Source organism: Coregonus clupeaformis, chromosome 18 (genome assembly GCF_020615455.1).
Source record: "Coregonus clupeaformis isolate EN_2021a chromosome 18, ASM2061545v1, whole genome shotgun sequence".
Lineage (NCBI taxonomy): Eukaryota > Metazoa > Chordata > Actinopteri > Salmoniformes > Salmonidae > Coregonus > Coregonus clupeaformis.
Genome location: NC_059209.1, coordinates 55,952,953 through 55,971,297, shown reverse-complemented (window position 1 = coordinate 55,971,297; position 18,345 = coordinate 55,952,953). Strand labels below are relative to the sequence as shown.

Sequence of the window (18,345 nt, the reverse complement as noted above, 5' to 3'; positions counted from 1 at the left end):
GTTTTGAAGAATATCCCCGTTTATTGTTCACCTTGTGAAGTGTATTGTTCTAATGATATGATACATACTGTATCAACTTTTTAAAGTTACATTTCACTGTATCCTTCGCAGCACACACATTATAGGTTTCAAGAAATGGCAATAATACAATTGTTTACTGCAATCTTGAGCAGGGTTCTTTGGAGGCCCTAGACTAGAGAGAAGTTTTCAGTGTGATTTGTGAAGCATATTGTAAATCTCAACTGTGATCCTAGAGCAGATTTTTTTATTGATGTTATCTTTCCATACAATCAAATAGCATGTGAACTATTTATATGATTTAAACATGGGTTTTTGAAAGAAAGTAATTTGAAATTCACCCCGTTTCTATGAGCTTATTTTATTGGCCAAACCAAGGGGGATTAAGTTGTTGCAGCCCTTTCAGGAGGTACCTCAAGTTAAGAATTAGAAATAAAATAGACTGAACATATTAACAGATGTAAAATAAGCAATATAGTTAATATGCAACATAAGTGAGTACTATTACATTTACATTTTAGTCATTTAGCAGACGCTCTTATCCAGAGCGACTTACAGTTAGTGAGTGTATACATTTTCATACTTATAGTGAAAATATAATGTAAACAACAGTATCCCACCTGATTTTGAGCCTCCAACTCAACATGTCTGTGTGGCTGGCTGCACTGACTTCAGATAAGGCATTTTATGAGAAGGTAACATGTAGCCTATGACAGCTCCCCAAATTCCTTTTGGGTCAATCGATTATCTCTGTGTCAGCAACATTTTTATCCAATTCAATGCAATTAACTGTTTGAGTTTCCTGTCTGAGCTTTGGTGCGGAGAGGCTTTTTGTAATTGAGGCGTGGGGGGCAGCTAGGTGGCAGAGGTCCACAGGACTGATGGTACTTGGTGCTCCGAAAAGAGAGAACATGGAAGTCTGGATCCTTGAGGTGAGGCAGAGAACTGTTATCCCTCGAAGAGCTCAAGGTCTCTGATTTAGAGCGAGGGCCGAGGACAATAGAGGGACATGTCTTTGGGGTGAGAGTTGTCATGGTTCGGCTCAGAACTCTGGTCTTACCAGAGCCCAGTAAGGGTGCTGCTGGAGACTTCTTCTTCTTCTCAAGACTTCTGGTCTCTGACTGCTCTGCTTGATACATCCGCTGGAGTATATTGTGGGAGTATGTTTGCCTGTTCTGCACCTTGGACTCAAGACCCTTCAGAGCCTGGTCTGTGTAGGCTTGCATTTCTATCCACAGTTGGGTGATCTGCTCTTTAAACTCATCCCTCAGTGCCTCTTTACTGGCCTCCAGCTCCTGTTGAAAAAACGCTATAAGCTCCTCCCTTTTGACATCCATCTCACCTGTACACTTGTCTTCCAAAATCTCTGCACCTGCCTTCTCTGTGTTATTGGGGCTGTTCACCTTTGCCATCTCCAGCTCTCTGCTTTTGACCATCTGAACTAGTTCCAGAATGCCATTCCTTGGGACGTTCATGCCCACCTGTGATTTGACCTGCTTGCGCACCTGCTGGAAAACAGACTGCATCTTTGCTTGAGTTGTCCTCTCTGCAGGGATGCAGTCCTCCACGCTTTCGTCACTGAGACTGACAGAATTAATCAGGAGAGAGATGGGTTGAGAAACGTCCACTGCTTTGTCAAGAGACTCTTCTCCATCCTGTTCTCCTGGTGTCCCCGCATCCAGTTGCTGTGGTGGTTTATATAAAGATAACTCACTCATTGTTATTCCTCAACTTCGTGCTTGGTCCGTGCTGCTGTATTGTTCTTCTGCACTGAGTAGTGATCTGTAAACTCTATGACTATACACTGTTCTGTAAGCCCTGTGACTAGGAGGGTCTTAATTGCCTGAGGTGTTGCTTCTTTCCCCTAAGGGTGCTATTTGTCATGGGAATACACTGCAATCTGCCTCATATTCAGTTATATGAATAGTTCTTACAAACCTTTTTTCACCGGCCTTTGTGTTTAAAGTGAACAATCACTTTTGTATTTTCTAATAGTTTGGATACTTTAGGCTCAGTGGTAATAACAGCATTCGTAACACATTCTATATGATAACTATTCTCTGTCTCATGTAACTATTTCATGCCCAATTGCCTCATTCTGACTTGGGTTTTTGTAAATGGTGCAAGCCAATTATCCCAAGCTATCAAACTGATGTAAGTATTTGTTTTTACTAAGCTGCCTGAATTGAACATATTTGGATTATGTATTTGTATTATGTTGTTATATATCATATGTGAATTAGACAATAATCTAATGGTTGTGCCTTTTCTGGATCAGTTGAGTTACAAAATTGAAAAAGCAGAAATCAGTAGGACTAGTGTCTAGACCATGAATAATCATACTTTATTTTAATATACAGAATGTAAAGATCAACCATCTACCACTCTAACATCACACTGTTGTGTAAGCAGCACCATCTTCATTTACTGTCTCTAATTGCATCTCTTGACAGCAAAAGGCCTCCTGGTAACAGTGAGATAAACAAACCCCATCAGGGACAGTTGCAGAGGCAGGGTGTCAAATGCTCATTACTGTGACATTGCACTTTCATTAGTCTGTGGTGCTAAAAGAGAATTGATAGAACAATATCTGTTCTACAAACAGTATCTGTGTTTTACAGAATATCTGGGTACATATTGTTACACGAGAGAGCTTTCATGTGATAATCTTGCATGTTAAAGTGTCACTTATTTTCTAGGAGCTGAGTCCTATGAATACAGGGGGTCAGTCAGTGTAATGACCCTGTGTTTGAGGAATATTACAGGGTTATGAAATGCATTGCCTTCGTTGATGTACTTAATCCTATTCATTCCCATTGGGACATAAGGACACACACAAAAATATCTAATGATCACTATGACAAGGTGCAACCTCTTGTTGTGTTGATGCTGTTGAGGCTATCAAACTTAAGCCGCTCAAAATCTAAGAAGCAATAAATAGCTCGAGAGGTGTGTCTTTCTGCAGTACAATCTTTCAAATGTCTTCTTCTTTAGGAATAATTCGCTTTTCGGCAGCCTTTCTGTTTCATTTCCACACTAGGGATACATGCTTTCCCCATTTATGTAGGAATTTAACCAATCTATTGACATCACTCTCTTAAGACACAGACTACTAGTTCAATTGAGGAAAAGAGCTCTAGTGTTGTAGTGTATCATATTCACTACTATGTAAATCAGTTGTGAGGGCTGTCATTATTGGCACATTGGGCAAAAGTACATCAGGCAACATTGTCATTCACACAACAATAGATCAATGAAACATCTCTAAAATAACCATGTTCATACAAATGTTGATGATAAAGGATTTGTAAAGAATGATACAGAAGGTATAAAACGTTTTAGTCATACATTAACAGATTACTAATTATGAAGAGGGGGAGGGGGGACTATTGAAGCCTACCAATAGTTTGTTTCTGCAATGTCAAAATTGTGGCTGACTACTCCATACATATGTCCCATTGAACAGCCAATAGGAAACCTGCATGAGTGAACCTCCTCTTGAGACTAAATACAAACACATGGCCTGACTGTAGAAAGGATTGAGTGCATTATGTCTGTCTTTGCATAGTTTCAGTTTATAAATAAATAAATAAGAATTTAGTTTTTAATATACATTTTCCGGTATTTGAGAAGAGAAGGTAAGTGCATTTTTTTCGTGTATTACTTTTTGTTATGTGATGTATGCACCAAATGTATGTGATGCACCTTATATAAACTTCTAGTATCAAATTTCTTCCAAGCTCTAGAGTCAAGCGTAGAGTGAAGCGTTCCATTACTTGTATTTTTTATAACATAAATATTGTGATGCGAAATGATTGTGTAACCTTTCTTTCTCTATATATCTCTCTCCGTATACTTCAGTGCTCTCTCCTCCTCCTCCTCGAACAACGGCGGGGCGTGGAACTTCGAACTTCATTCTGAACGTTTAAATGCTTGCCTTTATTGTACTTTTCAAGCAGTTGAAAGCATAAGGGTACAAGATGGTAAGAGAAAATATATATTTATTCGAAAAGTGTTAAATTGTTATTATTAATTAGATAAAAGTGTCAGTTGTGATGACATGTCCCCAGTAGCTCAGTTGGTAGAGCATGGCGCTTGCAACGCCAGGGTTGTGGGTTCGTTTCCCACGGGGGGCCAGTATGAAAATGTATGCACGCACTGGATAAGAGCGTCTGCTAAATGACTAAAATGTCAAAAAAAAATGTTTTATTCAATTTCTAATTTCACATTCCAAGATTTATGAGCTATTGAAATAATGATCTTTAACGTTATGCTGATGTGTAATGTTTTGTATCTATTTAGACTACCTACACAGACAGAGGTGAAAAGGTAAGCCCTTCAATTAATACTCTTTGTCAATAGACATTTTATTGAGTCTGCTAAATGGCATATTATTATTATTATTATTATTATTGAACACACAATTATGTTTTAATGGATATGTCTTTTAACTAGTTCAAAGTATGATTCAAAAGTTGAGAAACGTAAAAAATGCTATAAATATTTTTTACTATCCTACCAATATGTTTCAATATGCATAATCTTTCTCTTACATCTAAGAATTTGTAATTGCTATCATAAATTAATGGACTGATGTATGCTAGATATATTCCCCTCAAATACTGGTATTAAAATGTTCTGGTTTTGTTCGAAGCACGACCATGGCAAGTTCATCTGTTTCGACCACATCACATTCTGGGTTGGAAATGCCAAACAGGTATGAGAATCATGTGCCTTGACGGCTGTTTTTCAAATGTTTTGCATCTTGTTAAATTTTTCCTGAACTTTCTTAAAGTTAGAGGAGTATTCACTGAGGGGATGGCTATTGGCTCTTTTAAGGGGTGGGGGGCAATAGGCATTAAACCTCAGAGTAGACCCGACCTCTAATTTGATCCAGAAGCTGGAGCTTTTCCACTCCATCACCAGGAGGTGGCGCTACCACCACACCAGTCCTTTACAGTACACAACACACTGCATAGAAACTGTATTAAGGTTTTGTGCCTAAACAGTAAATGTACAAGTGTTTGAGTGGCAATTGGGTTTTTTCTTCTGTTTCAACAGGCAGCATCTTACTATTGTAACAAGCTTGGATTTGAACCATTGGCCTACCAGGGTTTAGAGACAGGCTGCCGTGATGTGGTGTCCCATGTGGTCAAACAAGGCAAGGTGAGCAGAGCATTGCAGCATTCTGAATGAATTATGGAACATGTTTATAATAGATCGTAACTTGATACAAGTGATGGAAGCTCCGTAGTTGTCCATCATGTAACTTTTGGGCTTATTGTCTTTCACAGATTATTTATGTATTCGCGTCCGCCCTCAATCCTGGAAACAAAGGTACAGTATGACAAAAAAACATGACAAAAAAGTCACCCTTCATATGGTTAAATTGTGCTACTTCACTCACTCTGATTTGAATATACTATACTTTTGTCCCTCTCCCTTATTCAGAAATGGGGGAGCATTTGGTGAAGCATGGGGATGGAGCCAGGGACATTGCATTCACTGTGGAGAACTGTGATTACCTTGTGCAGGTACCAAAGCATGCTTGCTATTTAAACCAATATATCAGCTTTTTTCTGGAATGAGGAGAATGCTTCTTTCCTAATGAGATGGGTTGAAAATATAATTTTGGATTGCAATCTTTATCTTGGATTTATTGAAAAGATGCATAGCCATGGGATGATTATTTTAATCTTCCTGGATCTTTATCACATATGCATATGTTTATCTGTCTATTATACTCTTTAGAAAGCCAGAGAGCGTGGTGCCATCATAGTGAAAGAGCCGTATGTACTGGAGGACAAATATGGCAGGGTAAAGCTAGCTGTTCTCCAGACGGTAAGTCAGTCAATATCTCTTGAAACTGAGTGTAGGAAAGTAGATTTACAGTATGCTCTAAATTTGGGATTTCTCTTATATCACTATAGTATGGTGACACCACACACACATTTGTGGAGAGGACAGCCTACAACGGGCTTTTCCTCCCAGGGTTCCATCCTCCTCTCCACCGGGACCCATTGTTGGCCAAGCTGTGAGTATGAACAATTTTACCTAGTGTTAAAGATGAGAGTAACTTTTATAGATCATTGTAAACGAGACAGAGTTTGAATGACTGTTTCAGTTAAGCAGTTGGCATCACTGTGAAGCCTTATCTAACATTACAGACCCAATGGATTACTGAACTTCATTGACCATGTTGTGGGGAACCAGCCGGATGATGAGATGGTGCCTGTGGTGGAATGGTAAGGCATTGTCTAGGCCTAGCTTAGGGCATTTACAACATTTACATTTTAGTCATTTAGCAGATGCTGTTATCCAGAGTGACTTACACAAGCAATTAGGGTTAAGTGCCTTGCTCCAGGGCACAACAGAAGTTTCACCTAGTCAGGGATTTGTACCAGTGACCTTTCGGTTACTGGCCCAACGCTCTTAACCGCTAGGCTACCTACCGCCCTATTATCACACACCCTGGCCTGTACATTTAGTTCCAGACAAAAACATAAATGGATATCAGTTTCCTCTTAGAGGAAAACAACTCTACCACACACTAATTGCAGTATAAAAAAACAGCAACCTATAGCCACCATTTTAGGGTTCATTTGACATTCTCTAGAATGTTTTCCGTCCAATGCAAGTGAAGCCAAGTTGACTACTCCTCATGGTTCTGCATGCAGCTGTGGTTAGGTGGATGGATAGATGGGTGGATGGGGAGGTGTCAGTATTACGTAACCCAGGCTGTTTGGCATAGGCCAGGCGCTACTATGACTTAGCAGTTTTTGAGCTGGGTCCCTGGGGTTCCCCACATCTGGAGTCAGTTAGAGCTCCACCATGCAGCTCTGAGATGAAAAACAGGGATGGGTTTGATCTCTAAAGGGAAGGGCCAGGGAAGAGGGCTGTGGGATAGATATAGTGTAGTCTCTCACCTATCCATTCAACCTACAAGGGTTCCTGAGTAGTAGGTTCTGTTTCCATAGGTACCAGAAGAACCTGCTCTTCCACCGGTTCTGGTCGGTGGATGACAAGCAGCTGCAGACAGATTTCAGTGCACTGCGCTCCATCGTTGTGGCCAATTATGAAGAGACGGTGAAGATGCCCATTAATGAGCCAGCCATTGGAAAACGCAAGTCCCAGATCCAGGCAAGTCATACGCCTTGTTATTCAATATATCATGTATTAAGTATGTCAAGAGGTGTTTACTAACGTAAAAAAGACATACCAATGTCCTCCATACACATATTCATTACTATATCTTTAAGAAATATAGCATTACAAAAAAAGTGTAGAGCTTGTACCTAGCTAAACTCACTGAACTTTACAGGAGTATGTGGAATACTACGGTGGCCCAGGTGTCCAGCACATCGCCATGAACACATCAGACATCATCACCGCAGTAAGTCTTTTCACAAATAAAAGCTCAACCTGGTCAATATTATATACACATCAATGGAAGATGAAAGCTTTGTGTGGTTAATGTATTCTCCTTGTTGTAGATCCGTAACCTGAAGGAGCGTGGCATGGAGTTCATGTGTGTGCCAGACACCTACTACCAGCTGCTGAGAAAGAATCTCCAACACTCCCAAGTCAGGATCACTGAGGACCTGGACATTCTGGAGGTCAGTTAAATGCATAATGATGGTAATTATAGTCAGTTAATTTGAACTTCCATGCTCGGTTCTTAGCTATTCAGCCTGATAAGCACTTTTATGTCCTGTTGCTCTGACAGGAGCTGAAGATCTTAGTGGATTTTGATGACAAAGGCTACCTACTCCAGATCTTCACCAAGCCTGTTCAGGACCGTCCCACGGTGTTCCTGGAGGTCATTCAGAGACACAACCATCAGGTGAGAGTAGCATGAGATATTAGAGAGCATTACCAATGAAACTATATAAAACCATTATCATTTTAGGAATATGAGCTTTCCTAGTTTATTGAAAAATCTATTTACAGTATGTAATGATGATGAATATGGATGTGCAGATCTATATTTGGACTGAAAACTATGTAAAAACATGTCTTTGTACTCTTCCCAGGGCTTTGGTGCAGGCAACTTCAAGGCGCTTTTCGAAGCCATCGAGGCAGACCAGAATGCTAGAGGGAACTTGACTATCCTGACCGCTAATGGTGTGTCTAACCATATTTGAAGTGCCCCTCTGATTTACACAATTTATATAATGTCCATCATAGCTAAAGCTTGCAAATAAATGTGTTCAATGATATAGGAGAGCTGTATCTACAGTATGTACACACTATATATAATATGCAATTATGATTGACATGGCTTGTGGAGTCAAACATAAGGAATGATTGTTAATTATTAGAATAATATAGTGATACTAAAAGAACATACTAAATATATTTTACTTGATGCCAAATGTTCTATTTGTTTTTGTGACTGATCAGAATCAGATATGTTGATGTACAATACAGAGCAACCGCAACAGAGCAGACATCATTATACAATTTGAGCCAGCTATATAATCTGGCATTAACTGGCTTTTTATTTTTTTAAAGTGTGACCTACCTCTGTAGTCTTAGCTTTATATTGTATTATTTGCTTTATTTCTGAAGAAAAAAATGCATATTTAATTGAAAGGAGGTAAAAAACCACAACCTAACCAGGAGGGAGGTAAAAAACCACAACCTAACCAGGAGGGAGGTAATAAACCACAACCTAACCAGGAGGGGGGTAATAAACCACAACCTAACCAGGAGGGAGGTAATAAACCACAACCTAACCAGGAGGGAGGTAATAAACCACAACCTAACCAGGAGGGAGGTAATAAACCACAACCTAACCAGGAGGGAGGTAATAAACCACAACCTAACCAGGAGGGGGGTAAAAACCACAACCTAACCAGGAGGGAGGTAATAAACCACAACCTAACCAGGAGGGAGGTAATAAACCACAACCTAACCAGGAGGGAGGTAATAAACCACAACCTAACCAGGAGGGGGGTAATAAACCACAACCTAACCAGGAGGGAGGTAATAAACCACAACCTAACCAGGAGGGAGGTAATAAACCACAACCTAACCAGGAGGGAGGTAAAAAACCACAACCTAACCAGGAGGGAGGTAATAAACCACAACCTAACCAGGAGGGAGGTAATAAACCACAACCTAACCAGGAGGGAGGTAATAAACCACAACCTAACCAGGAGGGAGGTAATAAACCACAACTCAGAATGATGCATAATAAGAACACACAAAATGTCAGTTTTATTGTATCCTTTCCATTAACTGAAAAGCCATATTTACCCATTATTTGTTCATTTTCATTGCCCCAATTGCGTTCATAACCTTTTTTTTTTTTTTTCGCTTCAAATGGTTACTTTTAGCATTCATTTTTAAGAGCATGTAATAAAACAATACAACTGCATTGTGACTCTTTCATCATTCACAGTGTTTGTGTGTGAGAGAGAACTTATCAAAAATACATAATTAACCATATAAATTATAAATATACAGTTCCACTCTGTCTTAAAATACAACAACCTGAGAAAACAATTACCATCCGAACCTAGTAAAAGGCTTGACACAAACTGAATACATCACCATTAGCGCTCATGTACACAGAACTCATCATGTACATACACTGCTAAAAAAAATAAAGGGAACACTTAAACAACACAATGTAACTCCAAGTCAATCACACTTCTGTGAAATCAAACTGTCCACTTAGGAAGCAACACTGATTGACAATACATTTCACATGCTGTTGTGCAAATGGAATAGACAACAGGTGGAAATTATAGGCAAGACACCCCCAATAAAGAAGTGGTTCTGCAGGTGGTGACCACAGACCACTTCTCAGTTCCTATGCTTCCTGGCTGATGTTTTGGTCACTTTTGAATGCTGGCGGTGCTTTCACTCTAGTGGTAGCATCAGACGGAGTCTACAACCCACACAAGTGGCTCAGGTAGTGCAGCTCATCCAGGATGGCACATCAATGCGAGCTGTGGCAAGAAGGTTTGCTGTGTCTGTCAGTGTAGTGTCCAGAGCATGGAGGCGCTACCAGGAGACAGGCCAGTACATCAGGAGACGTGGAGGAGGCCGTAGGAGGGCAACAACCCAGCAGCAGGACCGCTACCTCCGCCTTTGTGCAAGGAGGAGCAGGAGGAGCACTGCCAGAGCCCTGCAAAATGACCTCCAGCAGGCCACAAATGTGCATGTGTCTGCTCAAACGGTCAGAAACAGACTCCATGAGGGTGGTATGAGGGCCCGACGTCCACAGGTGGGGGTTGTGCTTACAGCCCAACACCGTGCAGGACGTTTGGCATTTGCCAGAGAACACCAAGATTGGCAAATTCGCCACTGGCGCCCTGTGCTCTTCACAGATGAAAGCAGGTTCACACTGAGCACATGTGACAGACGTGACAGAGTCTGGAGACGCCGTGGAGAACGTTCTGCTGCCTGCAACATCCTCCAGCATGACCGGTTTGGCGGTGGGTCAGTCGGTGTGGGGTGGCATTTCTTTGGGGGGCTGCACAGCCCTCCATGTGCTCGCCAGAGGTAGCCTGACTGCCATTAGGTACCGAAATGAGATCCTCAGACCCCTTGTGAGACCATATGATGGTGCGGTTGGCCCTGGGTTCCTCCTAATGCAAGACAATGCTAGACCTCATGTGGCTGGAGTGTGTCAGCAGTTCCTGCAAGAGGAAGGCATTGATGCTATGGATTGGCCCGCCCGTTCCCCAGACCTGAATCCAATTGAGCACATCTGGGACATCATGTCTCGCTCCATCCACCAACGCCACGTTGCACCACAGACTGTCCAGGAGTTGGCAGATGCTTTAGTCCAGATCTGGGAGGAGATCCCTCAGGAGACCATCCGCCACCTCATCAGGTGCATGCCCAGGCATTGTAGGGATGTCATACAGGCACGTGGAGGCCACACACACTACTGAGCCTCATTTTGACTTGTTTTAAGGACATTACATCAAAGTTGGATCAGCCTGTAGTGTGGTTTTCCACTTTCATTTTGAGGGTGACTCCAAATCCAGACCTCCATGGGTTGATAAATTTGATTTTCATTGATAATTTTTGTGTGATTTTGTTGTCAGCACATTCAACTATGTAAAGAAAAAAGTATTTAATAAGATTATTTCATTCATTCAGATCTAGGATGTGTTGTTTAAGTGTTCCCTTTATTTTTTTGAGCAGTGTATTTGCACAAGAAACCACCTCTCCAGGTCAATGTATTTTCATACACCACCCGGTACTTTTAAGTGCTAAGGGAGAGGAAAACAGAGCCCGCCCCTGGTGCAGGAAATGCGTGTGGTTATGTCCGGAACAGTTTAAACAATAAGTCATTATAATATATTATAACAATATATATTATCTAGCATGCTAGTTAGCTAGTTAACACACTATTGGTGGTTTGTTGTGACCAAGTATTGGTGCTTAACTGTGTGTTAAACTGTGTGTTATTGGATGTTAGCATGCTAGTCAGCTATGGTGTCATAGTTAGCTAGCTGAATAAAGTGGGTTGAGTCTATTCCTTTAAACATTGAACAACTGTGGTTCACAACAATTTCTGATTTCTAAAGGTGGAAGTTGGGAGAGTTTTTGTTCGGGTGGTTCAGTGAAACAATTTTAGTTTCTGAGGTAGAAGTTTTTGGTGAGGGAGGCCCCCTCTCTCCTCTCCCAGATGCTTAGCTCATTTCATTCCGATCTCCTCTGCATTTTTGTAGCCATTTGCTACAGCCTGTCAACTATGCCTCTGCCTATCCCTGTTCTCTCCTCTCTGCACAGGCTACACAAACAACGCACCACACCGCGCGGCTGCTGCCTCTCTAACCTGGTGGTCCCTGCACGCACCCCTCACCTGGAGTTCCAGGTCGCAGGCAGCCTCTGGAACTGCCGTTCTGCTGCCAACAAAGCTGACTTCATCCCAGCCTATGCCAACCTCCAGTCCCTCGACTTCCTGGCGCTGACGGAAACATGGATCACCACTGAAAACACGGCTACTCCTACTGCTCTCTCCTCGTCTGACCATGTGTTCTCGCATACCCCGAGAGCATCTGGTCAGAGGGGTGGTGGTACAGGAATCCTCATCTCTCCCAAGTGGACATTCTCAATTTTTCCCCTAACCCATCTGTCTATCTCCTCATTTGAATTCCATGCTGTCACAGTCACTAGCCCATTTAAGCTTAATATCCTTGTCATCTATCGCCCTCCAGGTTCCCTTGGAGAGTTCATCAACGAGCTTGACGCCTTGATAAGTTCCTTTCCTGAGGATGGCTCACCCCTCACAGTTTTGGGGGATTTCAACCTCCCTATGTCCACATATGACTCATTTCTCTCTGCCTCCTTCTTTCCACTCCTCTCCTCTTTTGACCTCACCCTCTCACCGTCCCCCCCTACTCACAAGGCAGGCAATACGCTTGACCTCATCTTCACTAGATGCTGCTCCTCTACTAATCTCACTGCAACTCCCCTCCAAGTCTCCGACCACTACTTTGTTTCCTTTTCTCTCTCGCTCTCCTCCCACACTACTCACTCTGCCCCTACACAGATGGTAATGCGCCGCCGCAACCTTCGCTCTCTCTCTCCCACTACTCTCTCCTCTTCCATCCTATCATCTCTTCCCTCTGCTCAATCCTTCTCCCTCCAATCTCCTGATTCTGCCTCCTCAACCCTCCTCTCCTCCCTTTCTGCATCCTTTGACTCTCTGTGTCCCCTATCCTCCCGGCCGGCTCGGTCCTCCCCCTCCTGCTCCGTGGCTTGATGACTCACTGCGAGCTCACAGAACAGAGCTCCGGGCAGCGGAGCGGAAATGGAAGAAAACTAAACTCCCTACCGACCTGGCATCTTTTCACTCCCTCCTCTCTACATTTTCTTCATCTGTTTCTGCTGCTAAGGCCACCTTCTACCACTCTAAATTCCAAGCATCTGCCTCTAACCCTAGGAAGCTCTTTTGCCACATTTTCCTCCCTCCTGAATCCCCCCCTCCTCTCTCTCTGTGGATGACTTCGTCAACCACTTTGAAAAGAAGGTTGACGACATCCGATCCTCGTTTGTTAAGTCTAATGACACTGCTGGTCCTGCTCACACTGCCCTACCCTATGCTTTGACTTCTTTCTCCCCTCTCTCTCCAGATAAAATCCTGCGACTTGTGACTGCAGGCCGCCCAACAACCTGCCCGCTTGACCCCATCCCCTCCTCCCTTCTCCAGACCATCTCCGGTGACCTTCTCCCCTACCTCACCTCGCTGATCAACTCATCCTTGACCGCCGGCCATGTCCCTTCCGTCTTCAAGAGAGCGAGAGTTGCTCCCCTTCTCAAAAAACCAACACTCGACCCCACTGATGTCAACAACTACAGACCAGTATCCCTTCTCTCTTTTCTTTCCAAAACTATTGAGCGTGCCGTCTTTAGCCAACTCTCTTGCTATCTCTCTCAGAATGACCTTCTTGATCCAAACCAATCAGGTTTCAGGACTGGTCATTCAACTGAGACTGCTCTCCTCTGTGTCACGGAGACTCTCCGCACTGCTAAAGCTAACTCTCTCTCCTCTGCTCTTGTCCTTCTAGACCTGTCTGCTGCCTTTGATACTGTGAACCATCAGATCCTCCTCTCCACCCTCTCCGAGCTGGGCATCTCCGGCGCGGCTCACTCCTGGATTGCGTCCTACCTGACCGGTCGCTCCTACCAAGTGGCGTGGCGAGAAGCTGTCTCCGCACCACGTGCTCTCACCACTGGTGTCCCCCAAGGCTCAGTTCTAGGCCCTCTCCTTTTCTCCCTATACACCAAGTCACTTGGCTCTGTCATATCCTCACATGGTCTCTCCTATCATTGCTACGCTGACGATACACAACTAATCTTCTCCTTTCCCCCTTCTGATAACCAGGTGGCGAATCGCATCTCTGCATGTCTGGCAGACATATCAGTATGGATGACGGATCACCACCTCAAGCTGAACCCTGGCAAGACGGAGCTGCTCTTCCTCCCGGGGAAGGGACTGCCCGTTCCATGATCTCGCCATCACGGTTGACAACTCCGCTGTGTCCTCCTCCCAGAGTGCGAAGAGCCTAGGCGTGACCCTGGACAACACCCTGTCGTTCTCCGCCAACATCAAGGCGGTGACCCGCTCCTGCAGGTTCATGCTCTACAACATTCGGAGAGTACGACCCTGCCTTACACAGGAAGCGGCACAGGTCCTAATCCAGGCACTTGTCATCTCCCGTCTGGACTACTGCAACTCGCTGTTGGCTGGCCTCCCTGCCTGTGCCATTAAACCCCTACAACTCATCCAGAATGCCGCAGCCCGTCTGGTGTTCAACCTTCCCAAGTTCTCTCACGTCACCCCCTCCTCCGCACACTCCACTGGCTTCCAGTTGAAGCTCGCATCCGCTACAAGACCATGGTGCTTGCCTATGGAGCAGTGAGGGGAACGGCACCTCTGTACCTTCAGGCTCTGATCAGTCCCTACACCCAAACGAGGGCATTGCGCTCATCCACCTCTGGCCTGCTGGCTCCCCTTCCTCTGCGGAAGCATAGTTCCCGCTCAGCCCAGTCAAAACTGTTCGCTGCTCTGGCACCCCAATGGTGGAACAAGCTCCCTCACGACGCCAGGACAGCGGAGTCACTCACCACCTTCCGGAGACATTTGAAACCCCACCTCTTTAAGGAATACCTGGGATAGGATAAAGGAATCCTTCTACCCCCCCAATTGTAAAGTGGTTATCCCACTGGCTATAGGGTGAACGCACCAATTTGTGAGTCGCTCTGGCTAAGAGCGTCTGCTAAATGACGTTAATGTGCCCTTGAGCAAGGCACTTAACCCTAATTGCTCCTGTAAGTCGCTCTGGATAAGAGCGTCTGCTAAATGACTAAAATGTAAAATGTAAAATTATTATTTTAAAGTTTGCATTTTTAATCGCTTGTTATAGCGCCACCATGTAGCCAATTGGCATGCCATTCCATGAGAGGGTGTGGCCCTTGGCCCTTTACCATCATGCAAGGTTGCAATCTCCTAGGCCTCACCATCTCACGGGAATTGGCTTTTTTCCGCTGCTTGAACCCCTAATAACTGTTGTGACCCCATTAGTGTATCAGTTTCCCACCCCAGTGACAGTATGTTAATAACAGCTCTGTAGTGAAGGATATGAGGGGGACCCAGAGAGTGTCACTGAGCCAGCTGAAGCCATTGTCCTGCTGTAGCAGCCTGTCATAGGTGACCTGCTGTAGCAGCCTGTCATAGGTGTCCTGCTGTAGCAGCCTGTCATAGGTGTCCTGCTGTATCAGCCTGTCATAGGTGTCCTGCTGTAGCAGCCTGTCATAGGTGTCCTGCTGTAGCAGCCTGTCATAGTTGACCTGCTGTAGCAGCCTGTCATAGGTGCTACAGCACCTTTCTCCCGAGTGGCGCAGTGGTCTAAGGCACTGCATCGCAGTGCTAGCTGTGCCACTAGAGATCCTGGTTCGAATCCAGGCTCTGTCGTAGCCGGCCGTGACCGGGAGACCCATGGGGCGGCGCACAATTGGCCCAGCGTCGTCCAAGGTAGGGGAGGGAATGGCCGGCAGGGATGTAGCTCAGTTGGTAGAGCATGGTGTTTGCAACGTCAGGGTTGTGGGTTCGATTCCCACGGGGGGCCAGTATGAAAAAAAAAAAAAAAACATGTATGCACTCACTAACTGTAAGTCGCTCTGGATAAGAGCGTCTGCTAAATGACTAAAATGTAAATGTAAAATGATAGGTGTCCTGCTGTAGCAGCCTGTCATAGGTAACCTGCAGCAGCTTGGCGTCCCGCTCATCCCTCCCTCCAGACACTGTGGAGGACAGCCAACTCCTCATGGTGAGACCGATGACAGAGGCAGGGACTGGCCGAGGAGACGGGAGGGCGTGGCTCTCTGCAGTGACCTCATCCTTTGCCATCGCCTCTTCCGCCTCATTCTCCACCTCATTCTCCATTGTACCCTCCTCCAGGAGCACTTCTCCATCTCTCTCTGGTTCTCCACATCTACCAGCCCTGGCCGGTTCTCCAGGCCATGCAAGGACATCTTCCTGTGGGACCCAGGATTAGGATTAAGCCAAACACCCGCATGGCTAGGAGTCTCTGCTGATGACTCAGACAGGCTGCTAGGAGAGGAAGCTAGAATAAAGGAGCACCAATAAAGGAGCACCATTTGTCTTCTGTAATCAAATGAATTTACAACAGGTGGTCTCCAATCAAGTTGTAGAAACATCTTAAGGATGATCAATGGAAACAGGCTGCACCTGAGATCAATTTCGAGTCTCATAGCAAAGGGTCTGAATACCTATGTAAATAAGGTATTTCAGTTTTTTTGTCATGAATCCCGCTTCCTGAGTCTGTTTCTGCCTGTGTTGCCTGTTTTCTGTTCTGGAGTCTGTTTCCTGAGGTTCCTGAACGCACCCTGTCTGGTTCCCAGGCAACAAAGCTAGGCGGGAGATCTCTCTATTACCCGCACCTGCATCTCATCAGCTATCTGCACACCTGGTCCTGATCATCACCTCTCCACTTCATAAGCTCTGACCTGACATCCATTCCCTGCCGGATCGTTAGCCATGAACAGTATGTTGTGTCAGTGTATCAGCCTCAAGTTTACTAGAGTTAGTTTTGTTGTTTTGTACTTTTTGCTTGCCGTGTACTCACCTCCGTTTACTCTGTCTACAGTCATTCTCCCGGAACATTCACCCCACCCCTGCCTGGTCGTCGGTGGCTTCTGTGACACCATTGGATCTGCCTATTCACTCCCACCAACTCACCTCCGCTGCCCACTCCGTCTCCTGGATTATTCTGCTCCCACCTTTGAGTCTGTAAATAAATACTCACCTTCGTTCTACTCACCTTGTCCTGGTCTGCTTCTGTGTTCTGCTTTAGAGAATCGTGACATTTTTATTTTTAATAAATTAGCAACAATTTCTAAAAACCTGTTTTTGCTTTGTATTGTGTGTAGATTGATGTGGGGGAAAAATAATTTAATCCATTTTACGTAACGTGACAAAGTGGTAAAAGTCAAGGGGTCTGAATACTTTCCGAATGCACTATATACTGTATTTGGAGACTGTTTAGTGCCAAAAATAAGGGGTTAAATATATGAAAAAAATAAAATAAATACAAATATAGGACAGACACTTCAGAACAAACTTTCTTTTGATCTTTTTTTGGGGGGGGGACACTCTGTTGTTCTGTGTAGTGAATCTGTATTCAATGTGTTTGTATGAGCTAATAGCAGTAAGGCCCCAAATAATTTTTCAGCAAATAATTGTTTTATATATTTGTACTCTTCTTGTAACTTTAGAGAAGACCACATCTTCATCATCTTCCACTTCTTCCTCTTTCTTTTCATCATCATCATCCTTTTAGGCTTAAGATTTGCTCAATGATTCTCTTACACCTACTGAAATGCAAATTCTTGTTTTCTCATTTACCAGAAGTTTCCACAGTTAGCCTCTCAGAGGCAGTCTTACTCCTCAGAAGACAATGAATACCTCTCAGATTCTGACTCGTCAGACTCCTTCTCCTCTGAGGAGAGTAAAGACTCCTCCGACTATGACTCCAGTTCTGACCAGGAGACCGAGGAAGAGCCAGATGGAGATGCTGATGAGGACAACAGGGATGTAGAGTGTGTGGTGTTGTCATCAGATGAGGAGGAGATGGATCTGGAGCCCGGGCCACGCCCTCAACCCCTATCACTCCAGGCACAGAGCTGGAGCTGGACCTACTGGACGGGTCAAAGCAGCTTCTGAGGGTTCAGCCTGGGGAGTCTGTCTGACTGGAGATGTCCTGGCGCGCACCAACAGCACCAGCCTACCTGACCCAGGGATGAACCTCCTGCCCAGTGAACACGACCATCTCCAGGCCCACTCACCCATAGGACTGCCAGGTAGATTTATGTAAAGACATGCATATATTGGTAAATAATGATAAAGTGCTCTTGGTACATTGTAGAATATCTTTTAATTTAAGCCTGACAGCAATTGGAGAGATTAAACAAATAATTGTGTTTGTTTTCCTATACTTGAAGTGGTGGAGCCTGATTTTGAGGTGGAGATAGATAGCCCTGAATGGAGCGCTGAGTCACCAGATAACATGGAGATCCTATCGGCCCTCTGGGGGACAGTGACCAAAACCTGCTGTGGAGGAGGTAGAACTACCACACACTCCTGGTCGGAGAGTAGAGGCCCTCCTGGAGAGTGAGGAGGACACTAATGACCATCTTCTCTCTCTCTCCTCCACAAACAGTGAACCTCTGTCCGGGAGCTGCCCCTCTCAGCCCCCTACCATAGTCTCTTACACAGCAAAACACCAGGCTGAGAAGAGAGGGGTCTATGGAATCCCTTCACCCCCTGGAGGGTGC

At 44.5% G+C, this 18,345-nt stretch overlaps 1 protein-coding gene and 1 long non-coding RNA gene across 2 annotated transcripts; one reads left to right on the top strand and one right to left on the bottom strand.

Moving 5' to 3' along the window:
• Positions 1-3,513: 3,513 nt before the first annotated feature.
• Positions 3,514-9,160, top strand: LOC121551048 (4-hydroxyphenylpyruvate dioxygenase-like). Its single transcript, XM_041863574.2, has 15 exons — positions 3,514-3,656; positions 3,880-4,001; positions 4,321-4,347; positions 4,673-4,735; positions 5,080-5,184; positions 5,313-5,355; positions 5,470-5,552; positions 5,770-5,859; positions 5,949-6,052; positions 6,186-6,263; positions 6,996-7,158; positions 7,340-7,411; positions 7,512-7,634; positions 7,745-7,861; positions 8,052-9,160. Exons 2-15 carry the CDS (start codon positions 3,999-4,001, stop codon positions 8,160-8,162), a joined length of 1,182 nt encoding a protein of 393 aa, XP_041719508.1. The 5' UTR covers positions 3,514-3,656; positions 3,880-3,998; the 3' UTR covers positions 8,163-9,160.
• Positions 8,802-9,394, bottom strand: LOC121551049. Its single transcript, XR_005997015.2, has 2 exons — positions 9,202-9,394; positions 8,802-9,171 (listed from the first exon to the last, which is right to left on the bottom strand). It is a non-coding gene; the product is annotated as an uncharacterized LOC121551049 (long non-coding RNA).
• Positions 9,395-18,345: the final 8,951 nt, after the last annotated feature.

Excerpts from the sequence above, each read along its gene's own strand:
- LOC121551048 (XM_041863574.2), top strand. Across the intron at positions 7,159-7,339 it reads AACGCAAGTCCCAGATCCAG|GAGTATGTGGAATACTACGG; the intron begins GCAAGTCATACG and ends TGAACTTTACAG. Across the intron at positions 7,412-7,511 it reads CATCAGACATCATCACCGCA|ATCCGTAACCTGAAGGAGCG; the intron begins GTAAGTCTTTTC and ends TCCTTGTTGTAG.